The sequence below is a fragment of the Phaethon lepturus genome, unplaced genomic scaffold (assembly GCF_000687285.1).
Source record: "Phaethon lepturus isolate BGI_N335 unplaced genomic scaffold, ASM68728v1 scaffold2031, whole genome shotgun sequence".
In the NCBI taxonomy this organism is placed as follows: domain Eukaryota; kingdom Metazoa; phylum Chordata; class Aves; order Phaethontiformes; family Phaethontidae; genus Phaethon; species Phaethon lepturus.
This window is the reverse complement of record NW_010516745.1, coordinates 21,850-35,742: the sequence shown is the minus strand read 5'-3', so window position 1 is coordinate 35,742 and position 13,893 is coordinate 21,850. Positions and strand designations below refer to the sequence as shown.

General features: G+C 35.4%; 1 protein-coding gene across 1 annotated transcript in view; it reads right to left on the bottom strand.

Moving 5' to 3' along the window:
* Positions 1 to 13,893, bottom strand: part of ATAD2B (ATPase family, AAA domain containing 2B) — a gene marked incomplete at both ends in the record, with an annotated part of 56,671 nt that overhangs the window by 34,241 nt on the left and 8,537 nt on the right. The window contains 8 exons of the mRNA XM_010296149.1: positions 409 to 720; positions 6,377 to 6,467; positions 7,433 to 7,592; positions 8,616 to 8,704; positions 9,509 to 9,683; positions 10,461 to 10,576; positions 11,331 to 11,442; positions 12,624 to 12,722. Coding sequence (XP_010294451.1) covers positions 409 to 720; positions 6,377 to 6,467; positions 7,433 to 7,592; positions 8,616 to 8,704; positions 9,509 to 9,683; positions 10,461 to 10,576; positions 11,331 to 11,442; positions 12,624 to 12,722 — 1,154 coding nt within the window. The remainder of the gene's footprint in view (positions 1 to 408; positions 721 to 6,376; positions 6,468 to 7,432; positions 7,593 to 8,615; positions 8,705 to 9,508; positions 9,684 to 10,460; positions 10,577 to 11,330; positions 11,443 to 12,623; positions 12,723 to 13,893) is intronic.

The following is a 13,893-nucleotide window of genomic DNA, read 5'->3' as shown; positions in this document are numbered from 1 at the left end:
CAACAAGCAAAGGACTGGAGACAGCTAACTAACACTCAGGACAGGAGCACCAATTTCAGGTCCTAACACACTGAGCAGCATTATCTTACTACTTACTTTTGTTCTGCCACCTGATTATGCCCCATTATTTCTTGTATTTAAATTGTAAATTACTTGGGGGTTCTCTTTCTTTCAGGTGACACTCACACCTATGGGATCTTGGTCTATACAGGTCAGTTTATTAAATTCCACAGCGACTTGGAATCAGCACAAATAATTAAGCAACATCCAAGCAAATTGTATTTACATACTAACAACACTGAACCAAATACACATCAGATTTAAAGGCCAGCAATACAAGAAAGCCAGTTGAAATATTTCCAAATTGAAACAGGATTTGCAAAAAAAAAAAATCTCCAACCCACATACCTTCACTTTTGTCACCCTGGCTAAATTCAGCATGAGGAAACACTTTGTGTAAAACCTCAAGAAGGTTAGTGAAGGTACGTTCCAACAGTGGTCTGATCACGGGAGATAATGCATGTCCTGAAGACGTCACGGCACGCTGGGAAGCAGGCACAATATTCTGCATTGCATGATAAAAATCCTGTGCACTGAGAACTACTGAAGAAACATCAAGCTGTAGCTTCTGACTGCTCACGTAAATCTGGGGATAGCGTCGTCTCAGGGCAATCAAGGCAGCCTCAGTGCAAAGTGCTTTTATGTCAGCTCCACAGTACCCTAGTGCACACAAAAACAAAAATATCTTCCATGAAATAGCATTGCTGTGCTACATGTATTTCAAACATTCCTAAAGGGAAAAATAATCAGTAATACTTAATTGTCAAGCTCCACAAAGCATCTGCCAAAGAAGTTATCAGGTCATAATCCAGTGACAGTGTTGTGTACCAAGAAATCATGTACAGGTAAATTCCATATTAAGGTTAAAATGACCGCCTATATCATGCGATATATAGTGCATTTTCAGCCCAGGGTTATAGCTCTGTCATCGCTCTTTCTTCTTCCATAATATTGTCTAAAGTGTATGTGCAATTTTAACAGGCAAGGCCCTCTCCTCCTTTTTTACTTTAATATCTCTACATGAATATATTTTTTAATAGCAAAGTAATTTTGTTACACTGGATGAACATCACCGACTTTAAACTTTTACAGACTGAGAAAATGAGCAGTATAAAGAAATATGTTTCATGAGTAGAATATGGAAGAGATGAAATCTCTTGTTAAAAAAGCATACTGTGGACTATTGGAAAAATGTGAACTCTCACTATCAAGAAAAATGTTTCAGACTTTAGACCTTCATAATTTTACTAATATAATCAAAAGAGTAGAAAAACTATTAACAAGCATTATAATTTTAATTTAGCCTAGCTTCATAGATCTCCACAGATGTCTACCTATAATTGTTTAATCATCATTACTGAAAAACAGAGATCTGACAATTATGAAATACTGAGAGACCTAATACCTCTGCAGCTTTTGCAGTACTAATGGTTTGGGTTTTTTTTCCCTAGAGCTAGAAATCTGATTTCACATTTTTCCATATCTCTTAGCAAGAGACATTAATATGCCACTGTATTTTGTGGCACCATAACTCCATCTTTCAAAAAATGTAAAACATTATTCCAGTGCAAAAATTCTTTTAGAGATTTGTAGTCACTATAGGAAAATGTGTTGCACTGAGGTACCGCCACATAAAAGTTCATGGTTTTGCAACAAAGTGTTTATAGAAGCTAATTAATCAATTCTTTAGTTAAATTATTCTCAATCAACTTTTTTTTTTAACCAAACTTCCTCCTCCCCACCAGGTCTTACACCATTTGCACTTTTTCTACTCTATTTTTGTATCCATCTTTTGGCAGCACCAAGTCCCAAAACTGACGCCTGCCTTGCTTCTCTCTTTTTATCTTCTGATGTTCTTTCAGTGCTGCTGGCACACATATTTTTACAAGATCCATACAGAGACAAGGAACAAAGCTGATTCCATACGCAGTGTTGAAAAATAAAAAAGGAAGCAACTGATACATAAGATAGACAATTTTCCATCCCCATCTTTCAGATATATAAACGTGGAGGATACTAATAAAAGACACCCAATTTTTCAGCTATAAAGATGAGTTAAATCGGCTGAGACTTAAATTCCAACCAAGTTTCTCATATATACTTGGAAAATACTTTTTAAAACGCAAAAAAAAAAGCCAGATGGAAGATCACCATAAATATCAGACTCCTTCTGCAACTTTTAAACTTAAGCTTTCCAATTTTCTAAAAAGATTTGTAGCTATAATTGTGTAAACTTGAGGAGCACACTGTGACTGTTATCTAGAATGTATGTATCAATTCACATTCACAAGTTACCTTGAAATAAATACATGTAACATTTGAAGTATGTTCAAATACATCCACTACATTAATCAACTGGCAACTAATTATTTGCAGCACTACAGTTTTGTTTTGTTGTTGTTGGTTTTTTTTTTCACTAACCCCCATCATGAAATCAAAACCATGCAGACACACTCCATCAACCACATAAACCCATTAGACAGTAGCTACAGGTCCATCAGAGAAATCAAAATGAAGGGTTTTCCTCTAAATTTTTTTTATTCTTGCAATATCAAGCATCACATTCCCAGTTAAATTGGTCCACTTCTCATCTAACAAGCACACTGGATTAAACAAAAAACTTTAGGGGGCACTAAGCCTAAGCTTAAATCAAAGATGTGCTACAGATATATAGCATCCTGAGTGCCCATCACCTTAAAAACTAGATTAGTATCTTCATGACAAAAAATTCAGCAGCTCAGGAGCTATATTCTTTCCAATTTTTCTATTAATAAATGCTGTAATATCACTTTCTAACAGTCATTTTAATCACCGCTTGTGCATCTCCAAAGAATTGCAAAATCAGGAAATAATAGCCTGTAGCCTATTTTTAAAATTAAATTCTCAGGTGACCCGATACACAATTAGTCTCCATTTCTACTTTTCATTTCTCAGGAGCAATTACATTTGAAGACTAGTAATTGGTGTCTCTTTTTGAGGGACTCTCTTGTGCATACTGTACATCCATTTCAGTGACAGGAAAGCTACAAAAATCCTGTATCTTGTGAAACAGTAAGAAGCTTTTCTAGTTCTAAGAAGTAAATGCACACTGATTAAGAGGAAGAAAAACATAAGTAAAGTGTTGTCAAAGCAAAATGAAATGTATCGTCAACAGTAAATAACCTGAATGCATTTTTGCCCAAATTGACACTGTAATATAAAACCAAGGTTCAGTGCATTTGCTTCCATTTTTGAAACATCTCACAAAGGATGTTCAATTTGGCAAGCAAAATGTACTGGCACGCCTTAGCACAAAACAAGTATTCTTGTCAAGTAACCCATTTTGTTCTACCCATCACCACCACACTCTGCTAAACATTTTCAAAGAACATCTTTCAAAGAGCAGGAGAGCAAACAAGTGGACTCCCACACAGGTTTCTGAAGAACACACTTTGATCACTGAATTTTAAAGCCATACTCTTCCACCTCTACTGGGCAGAAACTATGTCCTCTAACATTTCTTCTACCTAACAGCCACCCCAAAAACTACAACAAACTGCTACTGAAGTGGGTGAAATGTTTACATGAACAATCTTGACTACTACTTCTAATTTATGTTGTGCAACTCCCTACGACTCCTACAATGGACTGAAGGGAAAGGGTGTTAGCAAACAACTCAGCATGACAACAGAAAAGAAAAGTAACTATGAAGTTTTTTTAAAATATTGTGAAAAACATGAACACTAGTGCCAAAACTTCCCTCTCCATCATTACATTAGGATGGGAAAGAAAAATCTAACAAGATACCATTTTGCCACAAAATGTTCCTGCAATAAGCACAGAATAAGAGTAATTTTAATTTTAACAAGCATCTTGAGCGTAATGGTTTGCTTCTTTACAATTCTATTTAATTATTTAAATAACCCTTATTACATTGTAAGAAGTGTCATCTGCAAGATGACAGATGGAGGAATTCACACTTTTTTGGTTGCTAATATGTTTTGTTTCCTAGAAGACTAAATTAATAGGTAACAGTCCCTCTACCTACAGAAAGTTACCATTCCAAACAATGTTGTAAGCACAAGAGACAAGGAAGGATTTATAAAGTTCAGGATATCTGGGGCCCTTCTCCAGTAAGGACAAAAAACACATAGTAATTACTTGTGTTTATGAAAGGTACTAGTAAGACATCAGTGTGTGGTCTTCCGAGCAATTCCATGCTCTCCCCAAGCTGCTTCACTTTGTCTCACACACATTGCAGTCATGCGGCCATTCAGTGAAGTGGGTTCTTTAATTCTCACATACACAGAAATCTCCTAAAAGGTATGTAATTGTAACACCTGGGCCAAAAATCCACCCTCAGGAAATAACCTATTTTTTGCAAGTCCTGAGGCTTTTCCTTTCTAATGTCTTTATAATTACACCCCTGGATCTTAAAAAGTCAGAGTTGCACATACATCTGCTTCCCCAAAGTCATTTACTTTGGTAGTATTTCAGCAGTTTTCTTCATTAGGATCCATATGCTTGTAGTTAAGTGTTGCCAAGTTTGCTGAACTGGAGAGAGGTATAAACCATGCTGTGCGAAAAGCCTGTTGAGTCTAGACAGCTCTTACTTGGGGAAGAGGGGGTGTTGGGTTTTTTTGGGGGAGGGTGTTTGTTTCTGAAGAAAACCTGCACACAAGAGGAAATAGCAGGCCAGTATACGCTGTATCAATGTGTCAAGTGTGCCAATGAGTCCTATTTGCAATAGCCACAAAGAATCTGGAAAGTCAGTTTAAATAATTAGTTGCTGCAGATTTCACTTATAGAAACGATGAGGCAATCTCAAGATGAAGAAGATAAACCAGACTTACTTCAGCTGTTTTAAAAAGTCCTTGTAATAGTCAAAAGGTTTTAATCTTGGATGTATGGAAACATTTAAATCCCAAGATACAGAATGGAGACAATCAAGTGCACAGTAGTTGGACAGTAGGAAAGCCAAAGAAAACAGAACAGAGTATTTCTTTTTGTTAGCTGACTTTTCCACAGAACTGATAGGCTTTACAGAGCACAAAGAATGTCTTCCAATCAAACCTACAAACGGCTTTCCCTATAGTCTGAAATTTTAAAATGCATAATTGTGTTCTCAATGCAAATATATGGTGAATTTTCAAAGGAACAACTGGGTTTTGTCCCATCTATTCCCCTCTCTCCCACTAAGCAGCATCACATCTTTGCACAAATCAAGCAGAATTTACATGAAATGGGTTTGGCACATGCTGTCTTATACCCGGAAAGGCTTATACTGGAGTTTGCTGGATTATTATGTTTTCTCCTCACCAGAAGATGTTGAGGTCTTTGTGCATCAAAAGCGGAGGGATGCTGCTTCGATGATAGATGTCCCTGTGGATGAAGAGGATAATTCGGATGTACTGTAGCTGACTGAATGGACTGATGTTCAATTTAAAGTTCTTATTTCTCTGATGATGGATTCCAATGCACAGATATTTGAGACTGTCCTTTTTCTGAGAACTTCAGTGCTTGTCCAAGCAGATGACTGACAGAGGATGTATCTTTGCATGACAAATTGTTGAGAAGAGAGATTGTGGTGTGTGTTTTACGGTCATTTCCTCTGTTAAATTCACTATAAAAATATTTGGGTTTATTTCTGATTAGCTTTTAAGCAGCAGGTTTATCTTGAACAACCATCCTCCATTCAGTACAGCAGGTCTTTGGGCGCTCCAAAGGTATATTTAATATACTCATGGTGTGGTGCTTTTTTTCCCCCCTGCCTGTATCTACACTTTGGGGTTGTTCTGTGCTAGCAATCTGGAAAAAAATTCATCTTTAGAAAGGCTGGTTAGTTTGTTGGATTTCTGTCAGAGGAGAGCATGCCAGTCAGTAAAAATGAAGGGGGGGGGAAAAAAAAAAACCCACACCATAAAAAAATAAAAAAACTCACACAAGTACTGATTTTTTTTCCCCTCTGAAAGTACACAGAGAAAAACCTCAAGTTTCCCTGTCTCTTCTGTAATACACTAATTAAATGGGAGGCGTACCTAAAGATTACAATTCCCAATTTTACTTCTCTTTGAGGGTATACATCCTATATAAGGACAGTGATGTTACAGAAAAGAAACATGACTGTATTTTCAAACGGCTACTAGCTACTCATTTTGTGGTTTAGTAAAACAGAAGCATATTTTGTTATTACAAAAAAAGAATGTTGTTGCACAAGAAGCACAGAAGTTTAGAAAGGTAAAAATAATAAAATATCCTGATACATTTAACATATTTGCGAAGTTTTACAGACAAGAGAAAGCATCTATAGTAAAACTACTAACATCATAGCACTCACCAACACATTTTTCAGCTAGTTCTCCTAAGAAAGGATCTGACAGTTTGGGGTTCCAATCCCTGGTATGAATTTGTAAAATGTGCTTTCGTGCCTGATTTGGGGTGGGGGGAATAAGGAAAAAAAAAAGAAGAAATCAGTATTAGCAAGCCAAATCCATGTCATAATGCTTTAGACAAAATTATTACTTATTCATGTGAATATAAAGTTATTTTACCTGGTTTTGCCATGTCACTGATGCATAAAAGAGAACTTAGTACTCAAAAGTCTCTCAAGAGCAAAGATTTTCAGTTTCTTTTCATTTTCATATATAAACAGTAACTTTTTCAATAAACTAGTTACACATTTTAATTGCTGTTTAATCAACAATATCATTATACATGAACTGATCAAAACTCGTGTTCCAGTGGGAATTAGCATAATTTTATAATTTAAATTGCTGCACCTATGATTAACAGCTTCTACTGTCAAATGCCTCACCAATTGATTTCTTGCTGAGTAGCATAGTACATGCACATGAATTCCAAAATATTTCATTTTAAAGTTCTATAGGACCCAAATACAGCTATCAATATGCAAAGTAAATTTAATTTTAAGTATAAATTCATGAAATATAATGGCTGAGTTTACAGAAGTTTAGAACAAGGAACTGAAATATTCCTGTTGCCCATACAGTCATTTTTGACTTTGCGTGTACAGTTCTTACATGCATAGCAGCCTACATGATCATAAAGCTATTTTCTCTTACCATAACTTGCAAAACCCCAATAGTTGGGGCTCATTATACAAATCCACACAAACCCACAGTTTTTAGATATGCAACTCAGTTTAACACAAACAATTTACCTCTCTTGTTTAGTTTTAACCACATTCTGAAGATTGGAAGTTCAACACAACTTTACATAGACTATCAGTGTGTGCTTTCTAAAAATGTCTTCCTAGAATAAATATTCTTACAAGTAAGAATGAATATTGTTATTTCATAAGCTTGGTTGTCAGGCATTCAAATGTTTAATATACTAAAAATGTTTATTAAGAAATCTCCTTTGTAAATTTTACCTTTTGATCAGGCAAGTTGAAAAGAAATTCCCTGTCAAAGCGACCTGGTCTCCTGAGTGCAGGATCTATAGAATCCAGTCTGTTTGTAGCACCAATTACAACTATTTCACCTCTATTATCCAGTCCATCCATGAGGGCAAGAAGAGTAGACACTATAGAGCTAAATGAGAGTTTTCAAAAAAATGAATGTATAGGAAACACTGCAAGAATTTTTACTTCTATCAACTGCAATATTAGTAATTTCAAAGAAAAAAAACTAAGTTCAAAAAAAACCAGCTGCATAATGGTTTGAAGTCTCAAAGCAAGAAGAAACCTTTTGATATAATCTGTATTATACTTAGTATTATGACTCCAATAAGAATTACATAAAATTCAAACTTCCTCCTTTAAAAGTTTTGGGGAATGTGAGCTCAGGAAGCCATTTACTGCAGATCCGAAAAGTTCTCTTCCATTAGCAGTATATGCATCACCCTGTTTAGAGCAACTGTAGCACCAGGCAGAATAAAGGCGCATCAAGACAAAGCCACATGTTCCCATAACCTCCTAGTCTGCTGGCCCCAAAATTTCCCTCCGGTCCCACTCATTTCAGTGGAAGGAGATATACACACAAATGCCACCATCTACAGAATGAAAGATACAAGTGCACTGCCATAAAAAGCACAGCAAAACTGAGATTGAAGGCAGCCAGGAAAAATTTCAACCAGCAGTAAAAAATGTTGTAAAAAATGATTTTAAAAATGACACAATAGCAACTCAAGGTAAGTTTGCACACCACACCATCCAGAAGCAAAATGATAGTGGTGCCCAGTTCATTCATAGAACATTACAATTCATCATTTTACAGTAATTTTTTTTTCAGTTGTTTATTCTGCTGGCTGGTAACTGACAATCTGTTTACAGTACAAGACCAGCAACCAAAGGGAAGGCTGTGGAAACCCTGAGTTGTGAATGTGCCTGAAGGGTAATCTACGCTACAACTCAACTCCCAGCAAATTACAATTTGTCTGAAGAATTGAAAAGATGGCTTTTGACACCAAAAAACCTCAACAATCTGTCCTTTCTAGTGTAAGTGGGCTTAAGCAAAAGTAAAACCTTTCTCAGGAACTGAGTAAAATTACACTTAAGAGTTTACTGAGATAATGTAGCATATACCAGGATAATGGTAGCATATGAGAAATATTACCTGTGAATCTGATCTTGTCTACTAGAACGAACTGGAGCCAAGCCATCTATTTCATCAAAAAAGATTATAGAGGGTCTCATCAAGTATGCCTGGTACACAAAAAGAAAAAAAAAAAAAAGAATTCACTGTTAATTTATAATCTATCCATCAACACTGAAAACAGTTTGTTTTTATTACAAAGCATTAACATGCTAAACTAACACACATGTTGAGACACCTTTGTTCAAAAAGTGTACGGTCTGAAAATAAAACTGAATTTTCAACAACAGTATTGTTTCAGACAAAGCAAAAAAGACTGCATTCTCCTTTGAATAAGCAAGATGGCACCAGCGTATCAGTTTTACTGTGTGCTGGAGAGATTAAAGACACACTGAGACACCTTATACTCAGTTACAGAAAACTGTATTTTATCTGCTTATAACCTGTTTGGACATTTGTGTCTAAAAACAGCTTTTGTTTGAACAACTGCATTTCACTGCTTTATGTGACGCCTCTTCTGTCTATCATCTTCCACGCCAACTAACAACACTAAAATATACACACAACCAATGCAATCCTACATCCTCCTCTATGCAGCATTTATCTTGAACACGTCAGTCAAACACAAACTAAACGATTTAAGTTTTGGGTTTTTTTTTTTCAATTTTTACCCAAACTACTTTGCTTCATTAACAGACAAGTCAAAAGACTTCTTCCTCTCAGTTTTCAGAGCAAGAAAAACCGTTGTCAGCATTCCTCTATTTTTTCATCTAAATATACAGTTTGGACAAATCCTGCCCAGTCTATGAAAATCTACAGATATTTAGTTTCAATTCAACTCAACATTGGCTGCCTGAAACACAAAATAACAACATACAGAGAAATTATATGAAAAACATTTATTTTCTTCTAACCTGATCAAAAAGGAGTCGAAGCTGACGTTCAGATTCACCAACCCACTTACTGAGACAGTCTGCTCCTTTCCTCATAAAGAAAGCCACCTTTTTGTCTCCTTGACTGCATTCATTAGCTAGAGCTCTAGCTACCAAGGTTTTACCTGTTCCAGGAGGACCATAGAATAAACAGCCCCTGAAGATAAATGGATCAACACAGTCACAAACTTATTTTAGGTCTCCTGAAAAACTCCAAGTCAAATTTTATAACGAAGACAGGGAGCCTGGAGAAGAAAGGCTTAAGTTCTAGTATTATTAATTAATGTATTCAACATGACTTCATAAAAATCTAAGTTTGTTTTATGGTTTCAAATCAGTAAATCCTTGCTTTATAGAGAACATCAATCAAAGGCATATTAAGTTTCCACAGGACTGTTTTACGCTAGTTAAATACCTCCTCAAATATTAAATCCTAGGTAATACTTGAACCGGTGTTCGTTACTTCTTTGGAGAGACATACTTCCTTTAAATGACAAAATATCCCCAAATTTTCAATTTACTTAGATTATGTGTACTCATTTAAAATCACACAGCAAGATGCCTGACTAATAAATATTAAAACCATAATATAACATTATGGAGATTACGTCTATAAAAGAAATATCAGCATTTAGCAAAATATTTAATAACATAATGGGAAAAAAAGCAAGGTACTACTAAATAGAACACTTGAGAATTCTTTCTTTAACCAAACCACAAAGTTTATCTTCCTATCACAAGAAAAATAAACTAGATTTTTGTAACTCTTCATCCCACTTATTACATTTTGATAGACAAGTAGGGTAGAAAACATGTAAGTCTATTTGAACTGTAAACACTTGAGGGAAAGAATCAATCTCCTATGTGTTTTCAAGCGAAGCACTCTTCAGAGCTTAATAAAATAAAATACAACAATAAGAGTAAATACACCTACCTGGGTGGCTGAATTTTGAATTTTTCAAATATTTCTGGATAGAGGAGAGGAAACACTACCATTTCCTTAAGTGCAAGGATATGATGGCTCAATCCCCCTATACTATCAAAACGCACCTTAGAAAAAAAACATACAAAGCATATATTGTAACAGTTTTCCACAAAAGTACCTTTACTTATAAAATGACATATTTGAAAACAAATTACAAACAACACTGCATTGATCAACACAAGTTCCCTGAGCTTTGAAAGTGTAAAAAAAGTTGAGAAAGTCAACTTTTGGTTGTTCACATGAGATTTATCTGGTTTGCAAGTTACCCATGTCAGGGATGCCTGGACACCTACAGACACCCAGCCTAAGTCTGAGAGCATTTTTAAGCACAGGCACAGCATAACATGAATATAGTCAAGGTACTTCTATACAATAGTTCAGGTCTAGTAATAATTCAGCAGCTTCTGCAGAACACACACGATAAGCTAATGTGCATCATTGTTTCTGAATAGGCACAGGAACCACGCAACTAGCATCGAGGTAACCAACCCAGCGGGTCAGCACTCCTGTTTTCTGCACTGCTCAGCATATCCCAGTTTCTACTATTACAAGTAATCACAAACTGACTGTAAACAAACAAAGATAGTTAGGCAACTGACATTTTGGCTTATTTATGATATGTATGCAGCCTTTTGATTACCCACAGGCCAAAAGCAAGTGGTTTGTAGCCTAAAGGAATAAACAGACAACAGCTTTGGAAGAATCAAAAAAGATCAGTGAGCTTATGATGAACTTACTTTGGCTCTAATAAGAAGCTGTGGTGAATTCTGCTGATGCATAATTGGGAGAAGGTAAACAAAAAGTTATAACAAAACCTACCGATTTATCAACAATCATAGGGTCAACATCAGCCAAACTTGCCCCAACTTTTACACGCTCTCGCAGGATTCCACTAGCTAAGTCTTCTGCTCTAAAGTTTAAAGGTAGGCACCTGTTCGACAACAACAAAGAACATCAAATAAATATTACTCTGTTTTGATCATTTTGCTGGAATGGGAAGAACCAAGAGATTAAATGCTTTTACTACTTAAAGAGACAACGTTCCTGGATTGATAAGGTAATCAAAAATAATCTTTTTATTGTGGTAATTATTCTTGTACCTCTGGAAGTTCATTAAATATAAAGAGAATTTTTATGCTACCATACAGATATTTCAATCTGGAGAACTAGGCTGGACAGACTATTTTGATTAAGCACAGGAGAAACAACACTGACTGAAAGAACAGGACACTCTCCACTGGCAGTGATGAACTGCGTAAGTTCAGTATGGTAAGAAAATGGTTAACAGTTCAAGGAAAACAGATTTTTTAAAATACAGCTCATTAGAGTCCAAAGAAAAGAAATAAAAATATTTCTTGCAGATCAGCCATAACTCACATCCACCTGTTCCAGCTTCTTAGTGTATACAAAGAAGCTTTAAGCCCCTACACAGATACTATGTCAGGTCAGATACTGGTACCTTTCTTCCTCCCTTTGTGTAAGATACAGGTTACACTTGGAACTACACTTTTTGGCAGTTGTACATCGATAGAATTCCTCAGGATGGAAAAGGGAATGGTGTGGCAGACAGGAAGAGATGGAAAAAAAGATGAGGAAACACTTTTTTTTCTGTTCAGCTTTCCAACAAATGTATCTCTGGCAGTAAGTAAATTTACTGATATACCTTATGGATCTTCCACTTTTAGATAACAGGTGAATAAATTTAAGGTTAAAAGAAAAAGTATGCGTTGGGTGTGTAGAACACGCATATTGTTACACAAGAAGAGAGAAGAATAAGAGCTAGGGAGTACAACTGAACTAACTGGGACCAAGTAACTCCAAGAAAAAAAAAATATTTTAACTGGCAGAAGTTGTTTGTCTTATAACCCAACTGAATCAAATGGATATTCTTATCTTTCCATCTTTTTATCACTATTGTTAATTATCTACTCATAAGACTTCAAAATCCATGTTAATATATAACCAGCAATCCTCCTAAACTGTGTCTGCAAGTAATTACAGGCAGAATCAAAAAAGTCTGCAAAACTGATAGAACGTTATAGAATAGTTCTGCTTCTTTTCTGAAGAACAATAAAAAATAAACACCCCTAAAGACCAAGGATGTTTTGATACCTATTTCTTGCTCTGGCCATGCTTTTAGATTTTCTTCTTTCAAAACGTTCTTCATCTGAAGAGGTTGTATCACTGCTGTGAATGGCATGCTTCTTTCTCCTATTGAAATGGCAAACATAAAACTCAGTCCTTTTTGCAGTAGAATGGCATGTTTTGATGCTTTTACAAAACCAAAATTGAAATGGCAAGTACAGTACTGTTCAGGTTTAAGATGCATGCAAATCTTAGTTTTATTAAGTATCAAAATAATCTGGGAGGGGAACACTACCTTTTACTGTCAGAGCAATATCCGATTTCAACATGAACATTACTAAAACAGTAGATCCCCATAAGATACATGGTTCAGTCCATGTTGTGTCACAAGCGTGACTGAGTATTCAATCAATATGCTGCTGAAGTTCATCAGGCAGCAACTATACTTAGGAAAGCTTCCAAACCACTTTAGCCACCTCTAACATAACAGAAATATCAAGATCTCCTTCCTCGGTTTAATGCTTCCCTTTAAATATTCTTTGAAAAAATTCCATACTTCCTAAAGCGTATGATCTCTTTTTATGAGGTCATTAATTCTGAACAGAAGAACAGTTTCACAAAATACCTGTACTGTAGTTTAACTTCTGATCAGAATCTAAGTAAAACTACTATTTAAAGTCTACATGAACTACTTCTTATTTTAGTATGATGGTATTTCATAAAACTAAGTATTTCATAAATATTGGAGAATGTACATTACATCTTCTATAGAATAAGCTATTCAGTTTGAAAAAAGTCAGCACTTTTTTTTGCATGAAAAAGTTGGCTACTAGTAAAAATTGATGTATTTTTAGTGACTATAATGAGCAGCATCATTTGTATGAACATGATAACACACTGATTAGCTGTTTTTTTGCCAAAGGAGAATGTGGTCAATCAGTTTTACAGTTCGATGACCAATAATTAGATACACTTAAAAACATATCAAAGACAGTATCGCACAATTAGGAAGAATTTTTATGACAGTGTCCTGGCAAGAAGGGATAAAATGAGAGTGGAGCAATGAGCATGCTAAAACTGAAGGGATAATAGCTTTCACATTCTTTATATCTTACTAGCAAGTACAAGTCCTGAGATTACCCAACAAAATGTCATATACACTTTAAGCAAAAAAAAAAAAAAAAACCACACCAAAACTCTTCAAATTTAAACGTTAGTAGAACTGTAAGATTCTGCTATTATTTTACTTTTCATATTTTCACTATGCCATTACATTGAACAAATAGAAGACAAGAGT